This window comes from Xiphophorus hellerii, chromosome 18 (assembly GCF_003331165.1).
Source record: "Xiphophorus hellerii strain 12219 chromosome 18, Xiphophorus_hellerii-4.1, whole genome shotgun sequence".
NCBI lineage: Eukaryota > Metazoa > Chordata > Actinopteri > Cyprinodontiformes > Poeciliidae > Xiphophorus > Xiphophorus hellerii.
The window spans coordinates 30,926,877-30,950,626 of record NC_045689.1 but is presented as its reverse complement, the minus strand read 5'-3'; the positions used below and the strand labels follow the sequence as shown (position 1 = coordinate 30,950,626).

Here is a 23,750-nt window from a genome sequence, read left to right as displayed (position 1 = left end):
ACCCCCTCCCGAGCGTAGAGTCATCCTCCTATCCGCTTTTACTTCCCATGCTCAGACTACACCCCTCTTGATCATGGCTAATAAAACCAATTTAAACATCACACGGGTGGAAACATTTTAACCTGCCAAACATTTACAAGTCAGTTTTTGCTATTAGCCATGATTTTTAAGCCTGCATACTGAAACTGTTTTCCTTGCCAAGCCTAAAGCCGATTTTTTTTCTTTTTTTAAATTTCTGTCTGTCTTAGCGATCTGGTTCTGGTTTCCGAGCTCGGTTTCATTTTATCCATCTTCCTCCTCCTGCTGAAATGTTCCTTTTAGTTTTATTTCCAGTGATCAAATCATGCTGTCCTTTACCTGCCCACATTCCTCCAGTTTCACTTAGGCATCTGACTTTTGTTTATTTTTCTTTTTGCCGTAACATCTTTTACACAGAGCTTTGGGCTGGACCTTCTCAGATTCCTTGGCTAAAATCTAATCTTAAAGGAGCGGTGTTGTGTATTTTACAGACACATGGTGCCATTTTATAGCGCAATCAAGTAACTATGTTGAGTTTATTTATTTTTCTATCTCTTTTTTTTTACTTTTCTATAAACAAGTCAGAAATGAAGAAAAAAAACACACAATACTGGGGACGAAACTAATTCAGGAATATATAAACAATATTTATGCACGAGCTTATGATACCTTCACTTTGTTACAGATAAGCATCATCCAAATGTTGAACTGACATCTTGAACAACTTTAATGTTTGAAAAAACACAAAACCCTGGCCCATAGAAGTAATAAAAAAATAGAAAAGGAAAATAAAAGTAAAAATGTTCCTAATACTATTAAAAACTTGTTTTTAAAGTTATGGAAATGTTATGTTATATATATATATCACATAATTTTAAATAACTATAACTTTATAATTTGATGCCCTGCATACCACCCCTGTCCCACGCTTTCCCCACTCAGTTCCTCCAGACTAGTGGCAGCAGTAATTAGCAAACACCCGTTGGAAGTGGAAGTTTGCTGATTTCATTATATGTACTATTTCTCAGTCCGACGCTCCTAAGAAAAGTTAACAGCATAATGAGAAACATTGTTGTGATAACGTGCTGAAAAGGCAAAGTGTCAGAAAGAGCAGGAGCTTCTTAAAGAGACAGAGGCCCAATTTCAAGTTGTCAAATTAAGAAGTCAAATTACATTTAAGTTATTTTTGATATATGCAGCATTTTTATAGTAACTGAAGTTAACAGTTACTATGACGTGCTATAAAATGTCACTATGTGCCTGGAACATACATATTACCGCCCCTTCTAAGTAATTTCTGAACTTTTTAGGGACATCAGATACAAGTGATGAATGCCACACTTTAGATTTCATTTTGTAAAATTGTTTTAGAACCATTAATCCCTTTGCTTCCACTTTGCAAGGGTTAAGGTTACACTATGCTGTGCAGGTCATTACATAAAATCCTATTGACATTTGTGGCTGCAAATGACAAAAATGGGGATCTTTTGGGACGCCTCGCTTTCCCGCCTTAACCTTAAATGGAAACAATTTTGTCAAAGCATGCATGAATATGAATGTGACCTCTACTTAATATAAAGCATTAAATCAGCACATTATGAAAGATAAATAATCTTTGCAAAAACTGTGCGGTTTTAAATCAGTCTTCTTAAACACCAAAGAGGAAGCAGGTTATTTTGAAAAAAAAAAAAGCTTTTACTGGCAAGCACAATTTTAACGTTCAGTTCAGCAGAGATCAAAAGCTGAGACTGCGGGGTGATATTTGGAGCGTTCATCAGAATGTGATCGAGGGGTTTTACACTGCTGCTTTCTTTCTATTGACAATTAGCTGATGTATCGAGTGTCCTGTCTCAGCGCAGTAAAGCTGTCGGTACACGAGAGGTAAATCACAACACTGGTGTGGCACACAGCCAGCAGGAATTAGATTTGATGGAAATTTTATATGCTGATTACACTTCGTCAGCCCCCTCCCCAGTGCTGATGCTCATTAAAGGGGATTAATCTGCATTCATATTGGAGAAAGTGCTTATCCAGCCCAGCCCGGACAAGCCGTGTCAGTCTGGCTAACATTAAAATGCTCCTCAGCAGCCCAGAAATGGGCCAGCCTTCAGATGGAGACTTCAGAAGCTTCCTCAGCCAGCTCCTGTCAATCCTCACCCAGACAACGAAGTATCCTTAAATGCAACTTCTGCCGGTGGAGGAGCAAAGAGCTCAAGGCTTTGGCTCCGGTTGAATCAAGATGTCTGCCTGTCTCAAAAGTGGAATTTCTATCCACACAGAGCTGCTGGAGGTAAACAATAAAATGCTAAATGCACAACCTTGTTCAAAGTATTCACACCATTTGGTCACATCCCAACCACAAGCTTCAGAGGATAAAGCAAAACCTTTTATACCATTAATGTTCAGAGCGCCCAAACCAAAGCTGCAGAATGTAGCTTTTATTAAAAAAAAGTTACATATTTGTTAAAACAATCACTATGTTATGACAGAATATGAGACAAGTAGTCTGAAAATATCAAGCTCCCCTGCTGCCCCTTTGTGGTCCTACTGCCATCTGCAGAAATACACAGCTCAGTCAGAAACAACCAATCAGAGCAAGAAGGAGGGTCTTAGCACTGTCAATCAATCTCATGTATGTGCTGTAGCTGTGCTAATTGAAATGAGAAACAACATACCATTTCACAAAACTGTTTGTCTACCATCATCTGTGACCATGCTAACATAACAATAGAGCTGCGCACACCTTCCAGCCCCAAGGTCTCAACTACGCTACTCTGGCGTGGCCAGCTGAATGCTAAGGCTAATTAGCATCATGGCGGATAAACAGTTTTTTTGTAACGGTAAGTTGTTTCTCTACCATTTCCACATTTAGTGGATGGTATATGAAGAGGATTCTCAGTGCTAAGAACCTCTTTCTTTCTGGCTCTGATTTGTTGTTTCTGAAGCTTTTGGAAGAAAACCCAAAAGGTTTTTGACCCAAATCATAATTTAAAAGATAATTATTCCTGATACTGACCAGGTGGGTATAAACTTCTGAATTCAAAGAAAGTTACAAAAAACGATTTCTAAAACGGACATTAAGCTAATTGAAATAATGTCGGTCATTTTAACTAAGCTAACACAAGAACAGTTTGGTTTGAGTTAACGTCAGAAAAAAATGTGTATTTTTTCAGTATATGTAAATATCTGGTTTCAACTGTAGGTAATGCATATTTTACCCATTCTTCTTTGCAGAATAGCTTAAACTCAGTCAGATTGGATGAAGAGTGTCTGAACAACAACTTTCAAGTCTTGCCTAAGATTTTCAGTTAGATTCCATCGTAGCATGGTTTTGTATTTTTAGTATCACTGTATTGATGGAAGGTGAACCTCTGTCCTCATCTCGATACTTTTGCAGCTCAAAATACCCCACATACATCACACTTTCAAATTTTAATTTGCAAAACAATTTCGCTCTAATTTATTTCAGTTCACATGAAATCCCCAAAAACCAATTGACTACTTCTGCAAGGTACTGAGAAGGTTAGAGAAGTTCTGATAGGGATTCACTGTTTTAGCGACTCCCGTCTGCAGAGTTCTCATCTGTTTTGGGAGTTCCTCCTGGCTCTCTTCTGTTTCTCAGAAGAAAAACTAAACAAAACATCGCTTGCCCGAGCTTGTTCTGGAATCAACTTGAATGAAACTGGAAAAAAAAAATAAAAAGAGGAAGAATGTCGAGTCTTCCTCTCTTTAATCTCCATCTGTGGAGCAAATGAGCCAAATTACTAACAGCTTTCCTTCCCCTCTCTCTCTCTCTTTAGTAAAGCAGTCCTCTGATATCTTTCCTTTTTTCTCATTGGAATGAGGTGAATTCCATAAACCCGACGGTTTTCGCTTCAATCCATTGAAGTTCTTAAAGGCTTAGAACTTTCCCTGCTGCTTTGTCATCATGAGGATGCCTCAATTTAGGAGTTTTACAAGCCAGAGGGGGAGTTCTTCCTTTTATCTCTGCATTTTGTTCCTGGATCAGACCACATGCATGGCTTCTGGGGATTCCTGCTAGCCGCATGACCGGTGTCTCAGATAAAAAAAAAAACTCAAAGTGATTAATGAGCCCTCTGCCTTTTCTAATCATTTTTTTTTTTGTTGGAGTTTAATCACAAATCTGATAGTGACTCGGCAGCAAAATCAAAGAGATGAAATGAGTTTTGCTTCTCATCTGGCACCTTGTCCTTGAAGAGCACATGACATCTTGATTTATGTAAATCGAAGCGATAGGCAGGCTGAAAAAAAAGGAACCAAAGACATCGCCCGCAGAGGGACAACCGAAACCCATGGTGAATGCATTAACAATACAAAACAAAATGAATGAGCACTTTGCTGCTGAAGCACAAGGGCAAACTGGACCAGACTAGTAAGATAGAGCTCACCGTCTTATTAGTAGTAGTGCAAAACTCCTCTGAACTTTTTCATATGTCTTAGTGTTATAAATATAAACTGGAATGTCTTCTTGGGTTCTTTGTGACAGACCAAAATGACACATTTCCTTCAATATTTTTGATAGATTATTTGCAATGTTTGGAGTGCATTTATATTCTACCTGCTTCGCTTCAACATAAAAAAAACTGTCTAGTCATCCTAGTGCCAAACTTTGCAGTGGAAAAAGAGAGTTTTGTCAAAATTGGCATGTGTTCCATGAAGCGAATTTGTTTTGAAATGTCAAATTGCGCAATTCTATGGCTTCCAAAGGGTAAGGACGGCTTTGTGATGTCTTTAAAGCCATGTCTGTATCGCCGATAAACGTAATGCTTTTTCTCTTTGTCCTCTTTCTTTCCTTTCTCCTGCCTTTAGTGACGTTCCAAAGAGTCGACGGCGGTCTGATGAGCAATGGAAGGTGAGTGCTGCCACCAAAATAAAAGCGTCTGTTCTCGAATCCTCTGGCTCACGCAATCTTTCCTCCGGAGTCACGCATGAACTCCTCGGCAACCGCTCCCGATTCTAACGCTGATAAATGACTGATGGCTTCCAAAGATTACCAATACCCGTTCTAATGCCTACCGCACAGGCCTGCCTCTCCCCCCGTCCCCCAAATATACATCCCTACCACATCTCCATTTATGCATCGATAGATATACTCATAAATCTCCTCAGCAGAATTAACAGAAACAATTTAAGCAGAGAGAGGCTTTTATTTTGTCATTTATCTTCCGCCTGCTGGCTACGGGTAACCCCAAAGCCCTCTTGAGTGATAAATTTCCCTGTCACCTTGCGTGGGCGGCTGGGATCTGAGCACATGTAATAATGTAAAAATAATTACCCAGGGGAGAGGTGTGCGTGTGGATGTGGGTGTGTGTGGACATCTCCATGCAGCCCTGCTCCGTTTCAGTGCGTGTTAGTGGAACGGGACGAACTGCAGTGAGCAGGGTGAGTCTCGGTGGCACCAGTCGTCCTCTGTGGGGATTCATGGGACTCCCTGGAGGATCCCAGGTTTCTGCTTATCACATCTGGCCCGGGACAAACCAGCACATCTCCAATGCTCACTGAAAGATCTTGACTAAACGTGACCCCGCTTGTCTTTCTTCTTCTGGGAGGGTGTTCATCCCATAATCTGGTGTTTTGTTTTTTTTACATCTCCTGCATCAGTGCAGTAAAAGGGCGATTTTCACCCAATCGTTCTGCGAGCTGCCAGCAATCCCTTAATGAATTAGCCACACCACTTGCTTGTCATGCCGCTTCTCATCTACTTTCTGCTGTTATGTTTTTCTTTCAATTTTCCACATAAGCGGTTCCAATTCTCACTCCATGTCTGTAATTTTTTTGGGGGGTGGAGGGGATGCTTTAGAAATCTTTTGTCAGCAGCCTCTGAACGCCACAATTTTCTCGAGATGCACTAATCAATCGGCCAGAAATTCTGAGTTGCACAATTTTCCCCTGATTGGCTGTGATCAGTGATCAGCAGGCCAAACGCTGCAAAATCAACTTCTCCCGCTTTTTATTAAATCCTAAAATATCCCGCTATGTTCCGTCTGTAAATGGAAATTTCAGTTATAAGACCTATAATAGTGTTTTTTTTTTTAAATATGAAAATGATGACTGACTGAAGACGTGTTGTCATGGCTGCTTTTCCCTGAACAGTGGCACTGCTAAGGTTTTAAGGTAGCCCAGGTTGGGTATTACATCGTAAGCAGTGCCTTACTACTACTGCTTTATTTATAAATCACTTTACAACAACATATGTGACAAAGAGCTTTACAGATAAAATGAAAGAACATTTACAAGTTGGAAAAGACAAAAGGAAAAAAAAGACGATGATGAAAACAAAACACTTATACAAGCAAAAGTCTCAAAGTGTGTTAAAAGCCAAGAGTTTTAAGAAAAGTTTACAATAAAGGGGCATTCTAACATGAAACAAAAATAATAATTTGCCATTCCCATCATTTTGGTGCATCAATCCTAACAGTTCTGTCTCCTCTGATCTTCAGTGGCGATTAAAGCAGGTGTTGGTATTTTTGGCGTTGTGAGCAGATTCCACCTCCTCCTGGAAAAGTACATCAGCATCTCCATAGCATTCCAAGCAGAGGAAAAAAATACACAGTGCTGTAAAATTTTCTGTTAGACATCTTTGGACTCGATAAGATGCAGAGCACCAGCATCAGCAGGTGACACGGCCCCTCAGATCATCACAGGCTGTGGAAACGCCACACTGAACCTCTAACAGCCTCTCCCACCTTAATTTTCAAGTAAAAGCCAAAATATACTTTTATCTGTAAGGAGGACTTTGGACCTTCTGTCTTGTTGTGGAGTACATTAACACACGTAATGCAGCGGTTGGAGCCAATGGACTGGATACATCTGTGTGTGTTGGCTCTCAAAGCGCCGGCTCCAGCTGCAGTCCACATGTTCTTGACTAAACCCTGCGTCACAATTGTCTCAAGACTACAGTTGCCATAATTTCCAGACTATAACTGCTAATTTTTTCTAACTTTTTGAACACTGCGATGTGGGTAATATGAGGCTTTTCATCAGCTGGACTGCTGCATGATGAGGAGGACAGACACGCTAAAGAGTGAGAAGAAAGTTTCATTAAAACAACAACAAAGGAGAGACTGAGGAAAGGTCTGTGAGGCCAGGGATGATACTGTTGTAGGACACGCACAAAAACCATCACCAGTCCTAAACGAACACAACAACATGCCTAAAAAACATCATTCTCACAACGTCCCCCTTTGTTCTCTGCTTAGCTGCTGCTCCTTCCCCACACCAGAGCCTGCTGTGAATTCTAAGGCTAGTTAGCATGACCATCAATGATGGTGGATAAACAGTTTTCCTGAAACAATGTGCTAACTTCACTATTAGCACATTGAGCAGTGTGTACACAAGAGTGATTGACAGCACTAAGACCCTCCTCCTGGCTCTGATTGGTTGTTTCTGACCAGGACTGGAATATTTCTGCACATGGCAATAAGAGCACTGGGAGGAGGAAGAAGAGATAGATTCTTTTCACAGATTATCTGTCTCATGCTATACTGTCACAACTTAGTGACAGTTTTAACACATATGCAGCAATCATACTGTTTATTAAAGTTACATGCTGCAGCTTTAAGGGACATCTGTTTAATTTCTCTTCTTTTTGGCAAATGTTTCAGTGGTTTGAAAGTCTGTTAGCTTGACCACTTAGCCACATTTGGCTTAAGGAAAAAGCACCAGCCAGCAAATAAACAAAAGTAAACTACCCTATTACATTTTATTTATTTATTTTGGATGTACATGCACCCACCCCTAAAAACACACTGATGTACACCCAGGACGTTGTGAAACAAAAGACAATTTTTATTCATGTTTTTTTCCCCCACATTTTGTTGATAATATAAGCTAAAAAAAGTCAAATAATTGTGATGAAACATTTTTTTAAAAACTCAAGGCGCACAACATGGACACCTGTGGCATTTTGATAAGTGTGGAATATATATTTATCTTTTTCTCTTCAAAGTTAATGTTGTGCCTTATATTCCGCTGCTCTCAATAGTCTGGAAATTACGGTATCTCTACTGCTGGTGCTCTTTTTTTTTTCAAAAAAATTTATTTATTTTTTTACCCCTCCAGGGGGTCTTTTGTGGGCTCTAGTGTATATGAAAGTAGGCTGACAGGAAAGGGGGAAGCAGAGGGGAAAACATGCGGCAAATGTCACCGGGTCTGGGAATCGAACCTACGACGGCCGCGTCGAGGACTCAAGGCCTCCAAACGTGGGTCACACTATCCCCTATGCCACCACAGCACGCCCTAGTGCACATTTTTTGACACACTTTTGTGACCTTTTGTGGATTTTCTTGCATTAAATATGTTTTTTTACTGCTATTATGTAACATTATGTAATAGTCCTATTTTTAAGATATTCTTTTTTTTTTTTTACTGAGATGCGTCTGTTCTTTATTGCATTAAAGAGGATCATTTTGTAATCTCAAATTTTTGATTTGGTTTCAAAACTACTACTGTAATCCTCCGCACAGAACTTCTGCCATCTTTTCTCTTGTATGCATTATATTTTGCCGAAGAAAAATACTTTGATCAATCTTCACATGAATTGATAGTAACCATCACCAGCCTGCGTGATGCGTCTCGGACCTCGCCGTCGAGCCTTTGGTCTGCCTCTGTTAGCCACTCTGATGCCATCACATCCCAGATGTCAACTCTCCCATCTGTCCTGAAAGTGAATCTGTGAAGCTGATAATATCGGACAAAAATAATTATAATAATAATAATTTGTTGCATGTAATATTGTTGCATTAATTAGACAACGGCAAATGAAGCCACATCTGTTTCCATTTTCTCACTGGCTCGAGCCAAATTGCCCTGACTGAACAATTATACTTAATCGATCACAAAATAAATGATTCATGGAAGATGAATAGGCTGCAGATTGTAGAGACCTGAACAATTTGGCTTTGGCTGCTCAGTTAAAATTGATAAAAAGCTGATAAGGGTTCCTTAACCCCCCTCCTCCTTTGCCAATAGGGAGTTAGTAATTAGGAGCTAGTAATAACTTCCTATCTCCACACTGATCAATGTTTTAGCAGAGCAGATTCACTCCTTTTGGCAGACCAAAGCGTGCTGAGGGAACAGGTTTTAATAAATCTGTTGCCATAGAGATTCCTATCCGTCCCAGGATCCGAAACCTAAATGAGATCATCTTCTCGGAGGGTTAATCCACAAAGTAATCTGTGTCTCCCATTGTGTTTAGATAACATCTGTACTTTAAATTCAAGTTTAATCAACTGGTCTGCCAAACCATAAACAACAGATTTATACAGTCGGTTTGGAATGAATCTGCCTTGCTCGGCGTATTTATCGGGAGATTGGCGTCGGCCGGGTTCGCCGCTATTTATGGATTCACTCTCGTTCGTCGCAAGTTACTGAAATGTTTGGGAAGGAGGAAGGATTGTTGCTCCTAGTCGAATTTCATCTCCCAAGGTTGCCATCCGTCCTCGGGTTGGACGGGGATTAAAAGTTAAACGTCAACATTTCATCAGCCGGATGTCCCCAAAACCTTTCCAATCCCCCCTACACACAAACACACACACATAAACACACACCTTTAACAAATACCCTCGGTAGAGATCAGTCTTATTGTAATTATGCTTTGCCGAAAACCACCGCGTGACAAATGCAAGGACAATACAGCAATTTCCACCGTCTGCTCCTTCCTTTCCAAGTGCTACTTAGAAGAACGAACAATGCCTTTATACTCAGCTATTTTTGCTTCTTCTTTTGCAGCATGAAAGATTTTAAAATATACAAAAGACAGAATGGGGATGTGTAGATGTGTAGTGGAACAATAAAAGGAAAATGGGGTTAGGAAAATATGGTATGGTAAGAAAGAATGATGGCAGAGGTGGAACATGGCAGCCAGAAACAGAGGTGGAAGTACAGGGAGAGATGTATTACCCTATAAAAGTGCATGTGTCTGATGCACGACCATCAATTTGAATGACTTGTCTCCCCCGAGGGCCTGCTTTGGCATTCAGGAGCCACAGCGAGGGCTCTTAGCCCGTCACCAGGACTGTAGTTCATTTGAACTCCTCCCTTTTGCTGAACAGCTTTTCTCATTAGAACCGGTAGCTGAGACGGAGAGCAACTGCAGCACACCCATTACCTGGCCTTGTCCTCGGGGTTTGACTCTCTCCTAGTGTCTGGGAGCCAACACATCACCCTGCTGGAGCTCAGACAATGAGCCCCGCCGTCAGGCTGCCAGCTCTGACGCTAACTGTGTCGCAAAGCTTCGCTGGTCGCGCATTCCGTAATGGGCTTCAAATAAAGCTACAAGTACAGAAGGAAAATGTTTATATTTCAAATATTTTCTGGACTTTTTTTTTTTTTTAACTATTTTAGCCCATTAATATGTTTTGATCCAAGACGCTTCATTGTAGCTATGTCCTGCTGGAAGGTGAACTTCTCTCCAAGTCTCAGATCTCCTGAATCCTCTAAAAGAGGATTTTATTTTAAGAGATGCACGACGTTGAACTCCGTCAACCTTCTCTGACAGATTTCACTGTTCTAACTTATTATTTTAGTAATTGAGTAATCTATTAATTATTCTGACAACTGATTGAGTATTCTAATTAAAAGTTGTCCAGTTCTGTAGCATCTACGTAAGCCAGTAAAAATAATTTTTAATAAAGTACTGTGGCCTACCTGGGAAAGTCATTAACCGCCATCTTCATCGTCCTCCTTCACAGTAACCCCTCTAAAGTCATCTTCTTCTCCTGTGTCAGAATTGAACAGCCTTAGAATTAGTTCATTGTAGACTTCCTCAGTGCCACCCGTGATCTGTGTGACAAAAGTCACAGCCTATTGTCCAGAAATTAAGGCATTGTTTAGAATTGAAGAAAGTTCAACTTTAGGTTTCCTTTAACCAGAGGACCTTCTTTGATGTTACTGAAATATCTCAAAAAAGAATATTGACTTTCTTTCCACAATGCTTTGTTGTCATTGTTCCATAAAGGCCACATTTGTTTACCTTAACATGAATAGATGTCTAGTCCATAGATTCTACCACCTGAGCTGTGGATCTCTGAACACTGATCTCTTGACTTTTTTTAATGTTCTCTTTGCCCTTTGTCTTACTTTTCAAGAAAACTTTCCTAGCAAACCTCTAGGGCCTTCACCAAACAAACGTTTTTATGCTGACATGAATCTACACACAAGTGAGAACCATTTGATAAACAAATGACCTTTGAAGGCAATTATTGGTAAGGGAGTAAAGAGGGCTGCACACAATGTGTGTGTTTTTTTTAAGTGCAAAATGTTGAAAGCCTTGCTTTTTCACTTGACGAGTGTTCACTACTTTAAAATCCTATTAAAACACACTGTAGGTTGGGGTTTCACACATTTTATTAGCATTTTACCGACTTACTCAACATGTCCAAATGAACATAATCGACAAAGACATTTAGGTGCCTCCTCTCGTACACCTTGACCTGTGTTGCCAACGGTAACAATCCTCAGGAGTTATTGTCCAGAACAGCTTCCCTAACGGCCTCCCAGCAGTCACCCGTGACGAAGTAAAGTCTTGATGGACTGTTTTACAGTCCGACACGGCGCCTGTTAAAGGGAAGTGTCCGCTCCTACGTTCTGGTTCCCACCACAACGCCGCGATGCCACCAGCCCTTCAGTCCCCTTCAAACTCTGTGGACATCTCCACTCTGGATTAATGAGAAGACACAGCAGGATGGGTTAGGTTTATGATATACATCACTGCCATTATCTGCTCCTGCACATGTGTGTAAAAGGCAAAATTGGGCATTAATGTTTGTATCCACAGTGTGTTTTTGCATAAATAGCTGAATGAATGTGACAAAGGCACAGCAGGAGAGAAAGGGAAGCAAACGGCTCTGCTCGCCTGAAGGGATTCCAACTTTCTGAAACCAGAAATGTTTCAGAGTGCTGTTTCCCCTAGAAGGGTTTCCTTTGGCTTATCTCACAGAAACATGTATTATTTGGCTAAAAGTAACAATTAAACTAGTGCTGTCGATTTATTAATAAATTTAATCAGACTGTTCACACTCTACTGTTGTGATTAATCACAATTATTCACTATGCTGAACTTTGCAAGCTCAAACGTAAATATGCACGTTTTCACCTTCCCCATTTTTTTTTAAATCTACCACGGCCCTGATACGTTGTCATATATTCAGGACGTTTTATTTCAACCAATTTAGAAACATCTTTTATAAACTGCTTTGGTAGCAGGATAACTCATTGTTGCAAAATACATACTACCTGGTTTTTTTAACAACCAAATTTGCCACTGAGCACACTAGTGTGACGCTCCTCGCTTTAAACTTTTTAGATTATTGCTAGCTTCAACTTATGTATAACGTCCTATATTTTATTTTTTCCAAATCCAGAAATCTTATGAAAACATATTATGAACATTGTGTTTCAACCTTTTGTTTTCCTCCAGCCGTCCAGGCCTGCTGAACGCCAGTGACCCGGGCTACCCCTGGTTAGCCGACTCCTGGCCGGCGACTAGCCTGCCCGTCAACAGCAGCTCCGGAGGACCAAACGACTTGACGAAATTTGGTCGAGGAGGTGAGTGCGCTCCAGATACTTCAAAACTAAAACTGCAAGAGAGGAATGTCAGCCTCCCTGCCTTCCTTTGTGTTCAAACGGAGCCCCTGTTGTTTACCATGAATATGTACGCATATGGAATGCACACGTTGGCGCATATTTCATACGTATCCGGACATATTTATATTTCACAGTAGACAGCGGCTCAAGCATTAACAGCAGGGGGACTCCGCTGTCACCAGGCTGAGTGATGGCAGCTAGTCCAGCTTGGTGTCATTGGCCATACTTCAGAGTAGGGGAATGTGAAGGGGAGAGGCAGGCGGGGGGATGGATGTTTGAAAGGATGGTCTTGAGCAGCGAGTCGTGAAGGACAGACGCAGCTTGACTGGTGCAGATGTGGACACTTCCGCCGTGGCTTTACATCATCTCCCCTTCACTGGGCATGCAAACCGCGTGGTTTCTGTTTCCCTTACTCTCTCTTCATCTGGTGCAGCAGGCACACGCATGCTAAACATGGCCGTTACTCCTCATGTGTGGGAACGAAAAGGGAGGGTTTGGAGATATCCAGAGGATACCAGGGGGCAAAACACAGCTCTTCATCCCAAGAGCGAAGAGGTGGGGGACATTACAACCAGCTTTATTTTATTCATCTGAGTCTTCAAGTGCAGTTCCTCTGTCTGTCTGTAATGTTGGGTGTGTTTTTGTTATTTGGTCTTGAATTTGACTGATTTAGGTGTTTTACATCAGATGTTGAAAAATGATTAAAGAATTTTGAAATAACTTGCAGTTTAGCTAGCTAACTGTTAGCATGTGCCTTCCAATTCCACTTGATTCCCATCTCCCTTCAGTGCTCTGTCTGGGATTTCCTTGATTCCTCTGGTAGAATTTCAACCGGGCCAATCAGCAGGCAGAAGAACAAGTTGTGATTGATGACGTCAATTTCTTTGCGCTGGTAGTTATGTAGTCTCCCTGTAGTTTTAGCAACAGCAGCGTAGGGAGTGAGTGAAGCTGTTCTGTCTGTGTTGGCCACACCTCCAAATACTGAAACACATCAACAGCCATCTTGTTCAGCTCGCCACTTCTGTCTTTGCAGTGGAGGAAGGTTGTTTACAGTGCAGGCAATTTCCAGTAAGCTTCATAGTATCAAATTGTGTGTTATATGTCTATTATAGCCAAACATTAGTGATTGGGTTAAATTTTAAACTTTAACAAAGTCCTCTCCAAAATCTAAATATTTCAAAGCAGGTAATGCTTTAGTTTTAACTTTTGTGACTTATTTCTGGTAAGCATTGTTATCAGTCAATGTTTTCCCTCCATAATGTTCTTTAATAAGAAAATTAGGCATGAAATTTGACACAGTTTCAGCTATAGCTTTTCTTTTGTTAGCTATTGCTAAGAACCTGTTGAAATAACAGATATTCCACCTGATAAAATGAGAACAAGAGAAAAATCATTCGATTTTTCAAAATATTTTCTGTACTTCATCTTACTTTGAAAAATCTTCAAGGCAGCATCTCTTGTCAGCATACGGGTTAACCCTGAATTATCTCCCTCTTCTTCTCTTTACCAGATCTCCCCACTGGACAGGGAGATAAAACGGGCACCATGCTGTCCGACGGAGCCATCTACAGCAGCATAGATTTCACCACCAAGGCTAACTACAACAGTCCCGGTCAAACATCCCAAGCCAATCCTTACGCCACCACTCAGATCCTCCACTCCAGCAGCATCCATGAGCTGGCTGTGGACCTGCCCGACGCCCAGTGGAAGGCTTCACTTCAAGCTAAGCAGGAAATGGCAAACCTGGGCTACTCCCTGCCTGACAAGAACTCCTGCAACAACAGTGAGTCAAAGATCCCTCTCACACTTTTAGCATTTCAGATTTTATTTCTTCTAAGACTTTAATATAGACACATTGCAATGTGACATCATGCGCGCAAGATCCCACCAACCAGCCCCCTGCTGGAGGGCAAAAAAACTGTTCACTGATGATGACTACCAATAGCTTTAGCTGTCAGGTTGTCAGCGTTATGCGCAAAATCTTAAATGTACGCATGATATATGAAAGAAAAAGGGATGCAGTGCTTTGCTACTAATTGACAGCACAATGAAAACTAGATAACAAAAACTTTTTCCCCAGGAAAAAGTTTTTATTAAGATAAAAAAAATAGCAAGGGAGAGGGAAGTTGGCGGAGGGAAGTGGGTCAGTTTTGCTAGCTTGACTTTGACATACTTAACATGTAGATGTGTTGTGGAATTTGGTGTGTTTCGGTTCAGTAAAAAAAAAAAAAACACGCCAACTCTTACAGATCATCAGTAGAACGGGTGTTTAAATTGGCTAATCAATCACCTCTATGTTCAGATATCACTTAATAATTGCAAAATGAACATCAAGCCTGAAAACGTGTTACTGTAACGAACTGAATGATTTGTTCTTTGTGTGGGATGTTTTTAGTGTCGAATCCTGACACATTAGTTGAGCTGTGGTCAGTCAGTTGCTACGGTAACAAGTCCGTGTGTGGCAAAGTCAACACAGATTGAGAAAGGGGTAGAATGCTAGTGGTTTTGAGTTGTTTTTCTGCGTGATTTTTCCCTTTGCTGTGGCGCGCTGCACTGGATTAATGCTATCGACATCTCCAGGTTTCATTTCGTTAACAGAATTTTTCTACTGCAGTAGTGCAGCTATAGATGGCAAGTAAAAGGATTGTCTTTTTGCTCTCCAGCATTGTGCCCATGTGGAAAATTTTTATATGTGGCTTCACAAAACAGTAGCATGCAACGTGTCTATATCTGGCCCTCAAAGTTCTCTCTTTTGTGAAGGAAGTTGAACTCAAGTTTGTTCCGTTGTAAAAGCACAACCTATTGGTGCTTAAACTTAAACTCCACCAAAAGGCTGGAAATCCCTTCTAACCTCACTGTGGTGGAAAGTGGATGTCTTTAAAAGTTTATTTGTAGTTATTTTCTAGCAGTCATCATATTGGTTTCTGTGGTTGAGGTTAGATAAACCATGAAAGAGCTACACAGCTGAGCCATCCATTAATTTCCTGCGGAGTTTTCATAGCGAGCCTACTCCTCCCTTAGCTTTAGCATAATTGCCAATCTGTTTTATATTTCCTAATATTGAAGAAAATCATCTAAGATCATTACCATGAATTTGAGAAGGGTTTTTTTTAAATTACACTATAATGGCTCTATCATAATACATATTTATAATCTAATTTTCTAGCACTCTAAAATCAGTTCGTTTTATTTTATTTTTTTTTCCTACTTTGTCCCCTCTTTTAATGAATCTTGTGATAAAATGTGATTATATCTTTCTGAACTGGAACAAATATTGAAGCATAATCTCCACTGCTGACTCTCTGATCCCATTCCAAGAATGGAGAATAGTCAGGGGAGAAGATTAGAACCACATTTTTCAAATTATTTATACATATATCAAAAAAGAAAGTCTGACTTTCCCAGTGAATGTGTTGTCTGTCGCTCTTAAGAAACTGAACTGTGAAATCCACACGTTGATGCCGTGTCCTGAATTGATCCTGCTTGCTTTTGTTGCTCTAACTGCATGTTGTTGCATGTGCTTGTGCTAACTGCCAGTCACCTGATGCCACTGTGATTTTTGCCCTCTAACCTCCACTGTAGCCCTCCTTTTTATTCCCGACTACCGATTGGCCGACGGATTGTCTAATAGAATCCCACACAACCAATCACAAGATTTCAGCACCACCAGCTCTCACAACAGCTCAGAGCGAAGCGGCAGTCTCTCAGGTTGGTTTACGCAGCAGAGAGTGAAAGCAGTCTGGGATGTTTTGTTCCCCAGCCCATCTTTATGATTGACCCATGTCTTAATTGCTTTATTGATCTGTTATTTGCATGTGCAGACGGCATTTTCATAAACACGTTCCCTCCTCCCCTCACTGAAGGCGGTTTGCTCAATCAGTTGCTTCCCGTGTTTCCACTTCTTTGTACCTTTTTGGAATAATTCCTATTTTATTTCTAGAGGAAAAAGGCTTTTGTGTGTGTACAAGTGCATTTTAATAAAAGCTAAGTTATTTCAGTGATTCCATTCAAAAAGTAAAACATAATTTTGAAAATACAAAGCTATTTTGATTAGTAAGACATCCAGTTAATAAAAACTCAGACTCCACCAGTTTGCGTTTTCTAATTTACTGTAAATTGTCTAATTTCTAATTTAATTTTCTAATTTAGGCCAGTTTACTGCCTTACTGGCCAGTAAACTGGCCTAACCTAAACCCATGGGCGTAGGTTTGGGTATGGACGGTCGTGACATGTCACGACCAATATTCAAGGGATATAAAATAGTCCCGACCAATTTTTGCCATATTAATTAAAAAAACAACAACATATGTATTCTTTAACAAAAACAAAATAAATAAACGAAAATCTACATTGATTAGTTTAGTAAGTTGTAAGGTCCCACCAAAACGTAGACCAAACCTACGCCCTTGCCTAAACCCCATAGAGGTTTGGCTCTGAGGCGGGGTTTATGGTTTAAATGAGAAACTCCACACCAACTGTTACACATGACCTGGACGCCAACGTTAAAGCAACCTGGGTGTTTTTACTGGATCTCTGCAGGTTTCACCAACTGAAATTTACGATTCTTTAGGAACTTTTTTAAGACCATCATTACCAAATTTATGCATAAAAGTATTTATATGTGCATGTGTGTGTGTTTGAAATTCACTAAACCTCCAACTTCATAGTTTTGTCGCACCAAATGCAGCACCGCTGGCTGTTTTCTGGGGAGCTTTAGCCACCCCAAGGGAGCAAAACTGAACATTTCTGAGGTCTTTGTTTGGCTCTTAGTAGCAGCTCTCTGCTATTCACACTGCATATGGCTCTTTACAGTCTTAACCCTCGTAGCGCAAAGCTTTATTTCACAGAAAGAACGTAGCACCATATGAGTTAGCAACAGATGTGAACCAGAGGCGAAGACGTCGTCCAGCCAACTGGCAATAAATTTACACTTAATCAGGATGAACGTAAACAAGCTAGCTAAGGTGTGTTAGTAGTTTGTTACTGGTAGCCTCAACCTCAACTGCCTCGAGTCACAAAGCGCAATAAAGACGTCTGTGTTTGACTCAAACTTTTGTCTGACAGGAAAATCCCACTGAGAAACAAAAACTACAACATTAAATAGTCGCAACAAAAGTTAAGACCTGCAAGGTCTCCCCCAGAAAACTCGCTAAGCCCAGTGGTTGGGTTCTAGGGCAGTCATTCATCCAGCGGCCCGTTGTGTTTTTGAGTTAAATTTTTTTAAAAGTTGACAGAAAATTTGAAAATGTTACTTGATAATTATGTGTTATTGAAATATTGGGAGATTAAGACCTGACCAACTATGAAGCCTTAAAAAAAGCAATAATTTTAAAAAGACTTTAAAAAAATAAGCAATACTTATCCTGGTGGGAGTAAAGCCTGGTGGTCCGCCAGGCTTAAAATACACTGGGGAAAATCCTGGACCTGGGATTCACGTATTTAAGTCTATCTTACATTTTTAAAAAGGATTTTAAGTCATTTTGAGACCTTAATTTTAGGTACATGAATTTAGACATTTTAAAGAAAAGCATGTTTTAACACTGGTTGAATCTCTTTATGCCACACCTCATTGATACAAGAATTCATCCAAAAGGAGTCTCAGGCAGACAAAAAAATAACTTTTCATAATTCTCATATAACTCAAATTTGATGAGAAACCAAATTTGGGCTTTTCATTAGCTCTTATCCATAAATATATTTTTAAAATATATCACTCTGTATCGTTTTTTATTTAAAATATTGAAGTAAACAAACTTTTCGATGATTTTCTAATGTACGGAGTTGTACATTAAGCGCAGTGATAAGGGACGTCTGTTAAGACTCTATCAGAGCACAAAGAAGTGGAAGCAGAACATGGCTGACAGGAGTCGAGGCAGAGGGAGTTTTCAGACGGAGTGGACTTTATCCACACGTGCACACACAGACACCATTAGAGATGCTTGGCTGGCTAAAGTGGCAAAAATACCTCCCTTTTCCCTCATCCCCTAATGGTGGCCGACTACACTAAAACCCATGTTCAGAGAATTACAATGTCATTTATAGGACACCCAAGCAGCCCTCATGCCTGCCTCCCTTCCTCTCTCCTCTTTTATCTAGTTACAAGCCACTGCCTTAACTGCTCTCTAATTCAATGCTGTGCGCACAGTGAGGCAGAGTGAAGGATCTGAAGTGGCCATGCCTTACAGGCAGATTCTTCCTATAGACATCCAGCTTGTTGGGTGGGGGACTCCAGTCTGGCTCTGCTCTGTATTATAATTGATTCTGAATGAATAACAGTGGCAAAAATATTTTAGATTTAATGACATTTTTGCATACAGGTAAGATGTAAAGTGTCTCTGGAAAAATAGCAAAAAAGTATGAGTTGTATTCATATTAATAGCTTTTTTTATTATTAATTAGAAGATAGTTCTGAAGCCCCAGCTACAACATTAGTAATATCTTTTAAAAACCTTTTTCCCATTTTTGAAATAAACCTGCTCCTACATGAACTGCGCGACACTAAACAAAAAAGCCGTGATACCTATGCCCCGCCTGAAGGTGACAATACTAGTACCATCGACATTCAAACAAAGAGGATGCTGCAGGAGCATGGCAAAACTTACGTTGTTTCTAGTGTTGGTCTGGTAATTTTTAACTTTAGCTTACATTTGAAGTTAGCTTCAAGTGTAACCTAACTTGCTTAGCTTACATTTGAAGCGGTGAGGACAAAACAAACATGAAGAAAATTAAAATGGCTTCAGTATTTTTGTGGTTTTCAGATACTGTTGGCTAATTCCCTTTCCGCTATTTGTTTGGAGTTTTTGTTGCTTTGTTTAAGACTTACCCACTGTTTTCAACGGCAAAATGACCAAAACCACAAAGCCCATGGCAGGTGGGCAAACATATATTTTGAAGTAAGATTGTTGCTATCTTGAAAGACACATTTTAAAATGTAGCAATGTGTTGCTTCAAAATGCTAGGATGAGTTAGCAGAGGGATAAACTGACTTCAGCTGTTTTTTTGTGGTATTGTGATATTGGGCATGCACAATGTGGGTCTCTTTACCATTGTTTCTAATCATTTCTAAATATCTTCTCCACAGATATTAAGTAATTCCAATTTGCGGTTTTAAAAATATTTTCTGTAATATAAACTTCTAGATTAACTGCAAATGCAACATAAAATCCAGATTTTGTATCTGTTAGTGTGAAAACAGCCTGGTGCAAAGTATAAAAACTAATAAAATGAATAACTTATTGATTTTTATTTTATTTACTTGATTTTATTGTTTCCAAACTCACCAAGTAAAAAAAGGGAATAAAACATGTTAATCAGTGGGCTGCAGAGGTGCTGTCGCAATTTAATATCCAGAAAGAACATCTTTTATGATGTTTTTACTTTTATTAAATTGAATCCTGAAGGTTGTTATTAACAAAAACAGACTCCTGTATTTTTCTGACAAATGGCTTCGAAATTCCTTCAGAGATTTGAAAAGATCAGAATACAAACAAAAACTAACAATGTTGCTTAGTGTTGCAGTGATTATTTTTCTTTTACATTTGAATGGAAGCTCATAACAATGACTTTATCATCTCCAACATCATGGTGTCCGAGTTATGTCATTGTACTGATATTAAGGGTAGGAAAAACTATTACATTAAAATTTACATTTATCTTATGCTACCATTTCAAATTATTTAATTCAACCTATACTGCTTAGTAACGTGGAGCAATGCTCAGAGTTTTAGCTTTAGATAAATTTACACCAAAGTTAAGTCAGCATTTGAAGGAGGAAGGTGTGTGTGTGGAAGGGGGGTGTGGGGGGGGGGGGGTGTAAGTTATAGTGCTTTGCTCCCCCTCCAAGGAGATGGAAGGAATAATGAATGTCAGGTCTGAAGGAGGGAAGAAGGATGAAAAGGAACAGAAATAGAGCGGCTTTCATGACAGCGTGGATCTCCACTGGGGACAGGAATCTGCTCATTAAAACCTTTCTTAGTGTAGAGGAGAAGAGGTAACCGGTGTTTTCTGGAGCTGTTAGAGACCCTGAAGACTCTCTGCTGACCCAAACACTCACCCAGCCTGCCTCTGAACATTCAGTCCATGCTCACCTGAGGACCACGGTTGTGTTTGAGATGCTGAGTTCAGGCACTTCTTTTATATAAGGCACGTCTCCTCATTAGTTACCATGTATTTTATCAAAGCTAGTACATATATATACAGTATATCTGCCATATTCCCGACTCGTACAGAAGTGGAGAAATTTAGCGGCACCCCGGTAAATATCAATTCCTTTTGTAATTGAAAATCCAGCCTATACATGGAGATTTGACTGTTCCTCTTTCAACAATCCTTTGAACTGTTCAGAGTCCAGGGTCCTCACTTCTCTTCATCTCACCTCATCAGCTTTCTATAGGAGTTAGGTCAATAAACTGAGATAACTCTAAGGAAAAGGAAACTGTCTTTTTAATCCTGTCTCTTGAGTTGACCAAAGACTTTGGACTATAAACTTGCTGAAAGACAGAAGATGTATTTTCAGTTTTCTGACACAGTCCACCAGATTTGTTTATAATTCTTGACAGTAGAGACCCTAACAAGGTTCCGGGAGTCTTGGTAAGAAAGGTAGATGTTCCACCATACTTAACAGTAGAATTAATCCATCTCCTCATTACTAAACCCACCTTTGTTTGCTGAGAACCTCAATCCTGGTCTCATCTGAACAAAGAGCACAGTTTCAGCTAGTATAAAGTTTACATATTTACATTTGTGACATAACACAAAATGTTTTTACTGTTCTGGCATCACTCCTAGATGAAATGTTAGGCTCTAGATCTAATTATAGTAATAAAGATCAGGTGACCCTAATATGTGACCCTAAACATTTGCATAGATTCTACGTCTTATCCAAAGACGACACAGGGGAGGCAACTTCCTTCTTCACAAAATGTAAACAAATATGTAGGATTTCTTTTCTGTATTTGGCAAATGTGCCAAACGCTTTTCAACAAATCTCTTAGTATGAGCAGAAGATTAAGCAGAAGATCATGGAGGATGCAGTTTTCACACAGTGACTGAGGCACTGCACTCCACTTCTTCCAATCTGCTTCGCATTCAAACCGCACCAGAGTTCACTTCAACTGAGCAGAGACGTAGGTTTGTAGGCTGATCGAAGTTCAGTTGCACATTCACAGACTTCCCCAAACGAAACGGACTTTCTAGGCAACCATACTAGAGTTTGATTAAAGCAAACTAAACCTGGCTGATGTGAACGCTCCCTAAGTTGCAGTCAGAACAATCACAGTAATAGGGCTGTTAAGTCACTGATAGGGCCATCAAGGTTAAATGAGTCACTTCCATGTAGAGCCAGTGACTCCCACTTCTGTAATCATAAGCTCTTTGTCTTTTTTTTCACCTCCCTTACCATCTGGACATGTTGGCAGGATAAACATAGGCTGAGAGAAACGAGGCACTCTGTCATCTCATATTTATACCCTAAGGAGCCTGAAGTCATAGACGACCAAGTACCTAAAAGTGCTGATCAAGTTGAAAAAGTAAATTATAAAGATTGGTTAAAAAAAAAAAAAAGTTGTGTTTTTTAAAATTGTTTCAGGTTTACATTATGTTGATGCTGCAAAAACCATACATTCATTTCAAAACCTTTTACAAGCCAGATGTACCAATAAGTGTCTGTTCATCTGGGATCTTCGCGACTGTGAAGTCTTTTGAGAATCTCCGATCTGTGGCTTTTTCTTAAGCACTGAGGCACGCTGTGAAAACAAAGCTCAAGGCTGAGCAGCCCTGCAGTTAAAGCCCGGGAGTGCCCAGACCTTGGGTAAAAATACCCAATGCTGGGTCTATGTTTAGCATCAGTTCCCCCTTTGAAGAGAAACCCAATTTTATCAGAAGACACGAGTCTGCTGTGTAATTCCTGCACAGCTCCCGGCCGCACTGCGTATATTTCATATTCGGGTGAGCTGTTGCAATCTCAGTGCCAGACCATCTTTCCCTGGAAGAGGCTCATTTACAATATTGATGGCCGATCTTGTGTGGAGGGACTGAGGATGATTGAACAATCACGTCAGCTTACTATTTACTGGTAAAAGTCAAGCATCGCCCAGAGACGCGATTAGAAAACCCAATTACTTTCAGACTATACTTACGCTGTGTTGCCCCCTGCCTTGGGCTTACAGTTGTTTTTCTTCTATTACTTCCTTTCTGTATTAATCTCATTGTGACACAACTTCTGTCTTTCATGCCAGCATTTTCTCTTTTGCACCAAGCTTTTTACTGCCTACATTAACAAGTTTCATTTTGTTGTTGGCTAAGGAAAATAGAACCATTTTTAACGCGCCTCGTGTTCTTTTTGGACTTGACTAGAACTGTACACTGCTTCTTATTTGTTTGCCATCTGGCTTTTATGAAACCAGTTGAGAGATAGCGCCATGTTTCTGTTAGTTTCACAACAGTGCAGTTTTTTTTTTTGTTGGCACTGCAAAACACAAAGCAAAGGCTGTGTCATGAAACACCCAACAGATTCCAAACAAGCGGTTTTGTGGCTGGCTTCTGTAGGTACATTATGTGTAATTATTAGTGTTTCTTTACACAGTTTATCTTGCCATTTCAGTTTGCCATTTATATTTTACTAATTTCTAAAGACAAGTTAAAAATAAGTTTAAATTGTGTCTTAAAAAAAATGTTTTGTTAACTCTCTTTTCACATAATAATAATAATCATAGCTACAAACAAACATGCTCTTTGTTACATGTTCTGGACGGTTAATACTCCAGCATGCTGATGAGTAGAGACTGTCCTGAGAGAATCTGTGAAGTTTGGTTCTTGGATAAATAATTTTCCCGTTCTCTAACTTTTAGATTTAAGAATTTTTTGATTCTTCAAATTAGTTTCTACCAACTATTAGCATTTTTTTCTTAATGCTTAAATAATCAATGCAATGCTGAATATATGAAGCAAATAAGTTTTCGACTCACAACAAGAACACAAAAACTAGTTGTGAGACTAGATAAAAAAAAATGTATTGGGTGTGTAATTAATTAATCACAGTTAACCACATTTTTATTGAAAAGCAAATATCAACAAAATAAGCAATTGAAAAATTCTTTTTGCTGCCAAATTATTGAATAACTAGACAT

At 39.8% G+C, this 23,750-nt stretch overlaps 1 protein-coding gene across 11 annotated transcripts in view; it reads left to right on the top strand.

The window, feature by feature from the left end:
* robo2 (roundabout, axon guidance receptor, homolog 2 (Drosophila)) overlaps positions 1–23,750 on the top strand; it is a 377,925-nt gene that overhangs the window by 328,937 nt on the left and 25,238 nt on the right. For 7 of the 11 annotated variants that reach the window (XM_032590720.1, XM_032590719.1, XM_032590721.1 and 4 more), the window contains 4 exons: positions 4,849–4,891; positions 12,458–12,585; positions 14,135–14,407; positions 16,207–16,332. In XM_032590720.1, coding sequence (XP_032446611.1) covers positions 4,849–4,891; positions 12,458–12,585; positions 14,135–14,407; positions 16,207–16,332 — 570 coding nt within the window. The remainder of the gene's footprint in view (positions 1–4,848; positions 4,892–12,457; positions 12,586–14,134; positions 14,408–16,206; positions 16,333–23,750) is intronic. The other 4 variants (XM_032590724.1, XM_032590723.1, XM_032590729.1 and 1 more) reach the window with 1 other exon arrangement.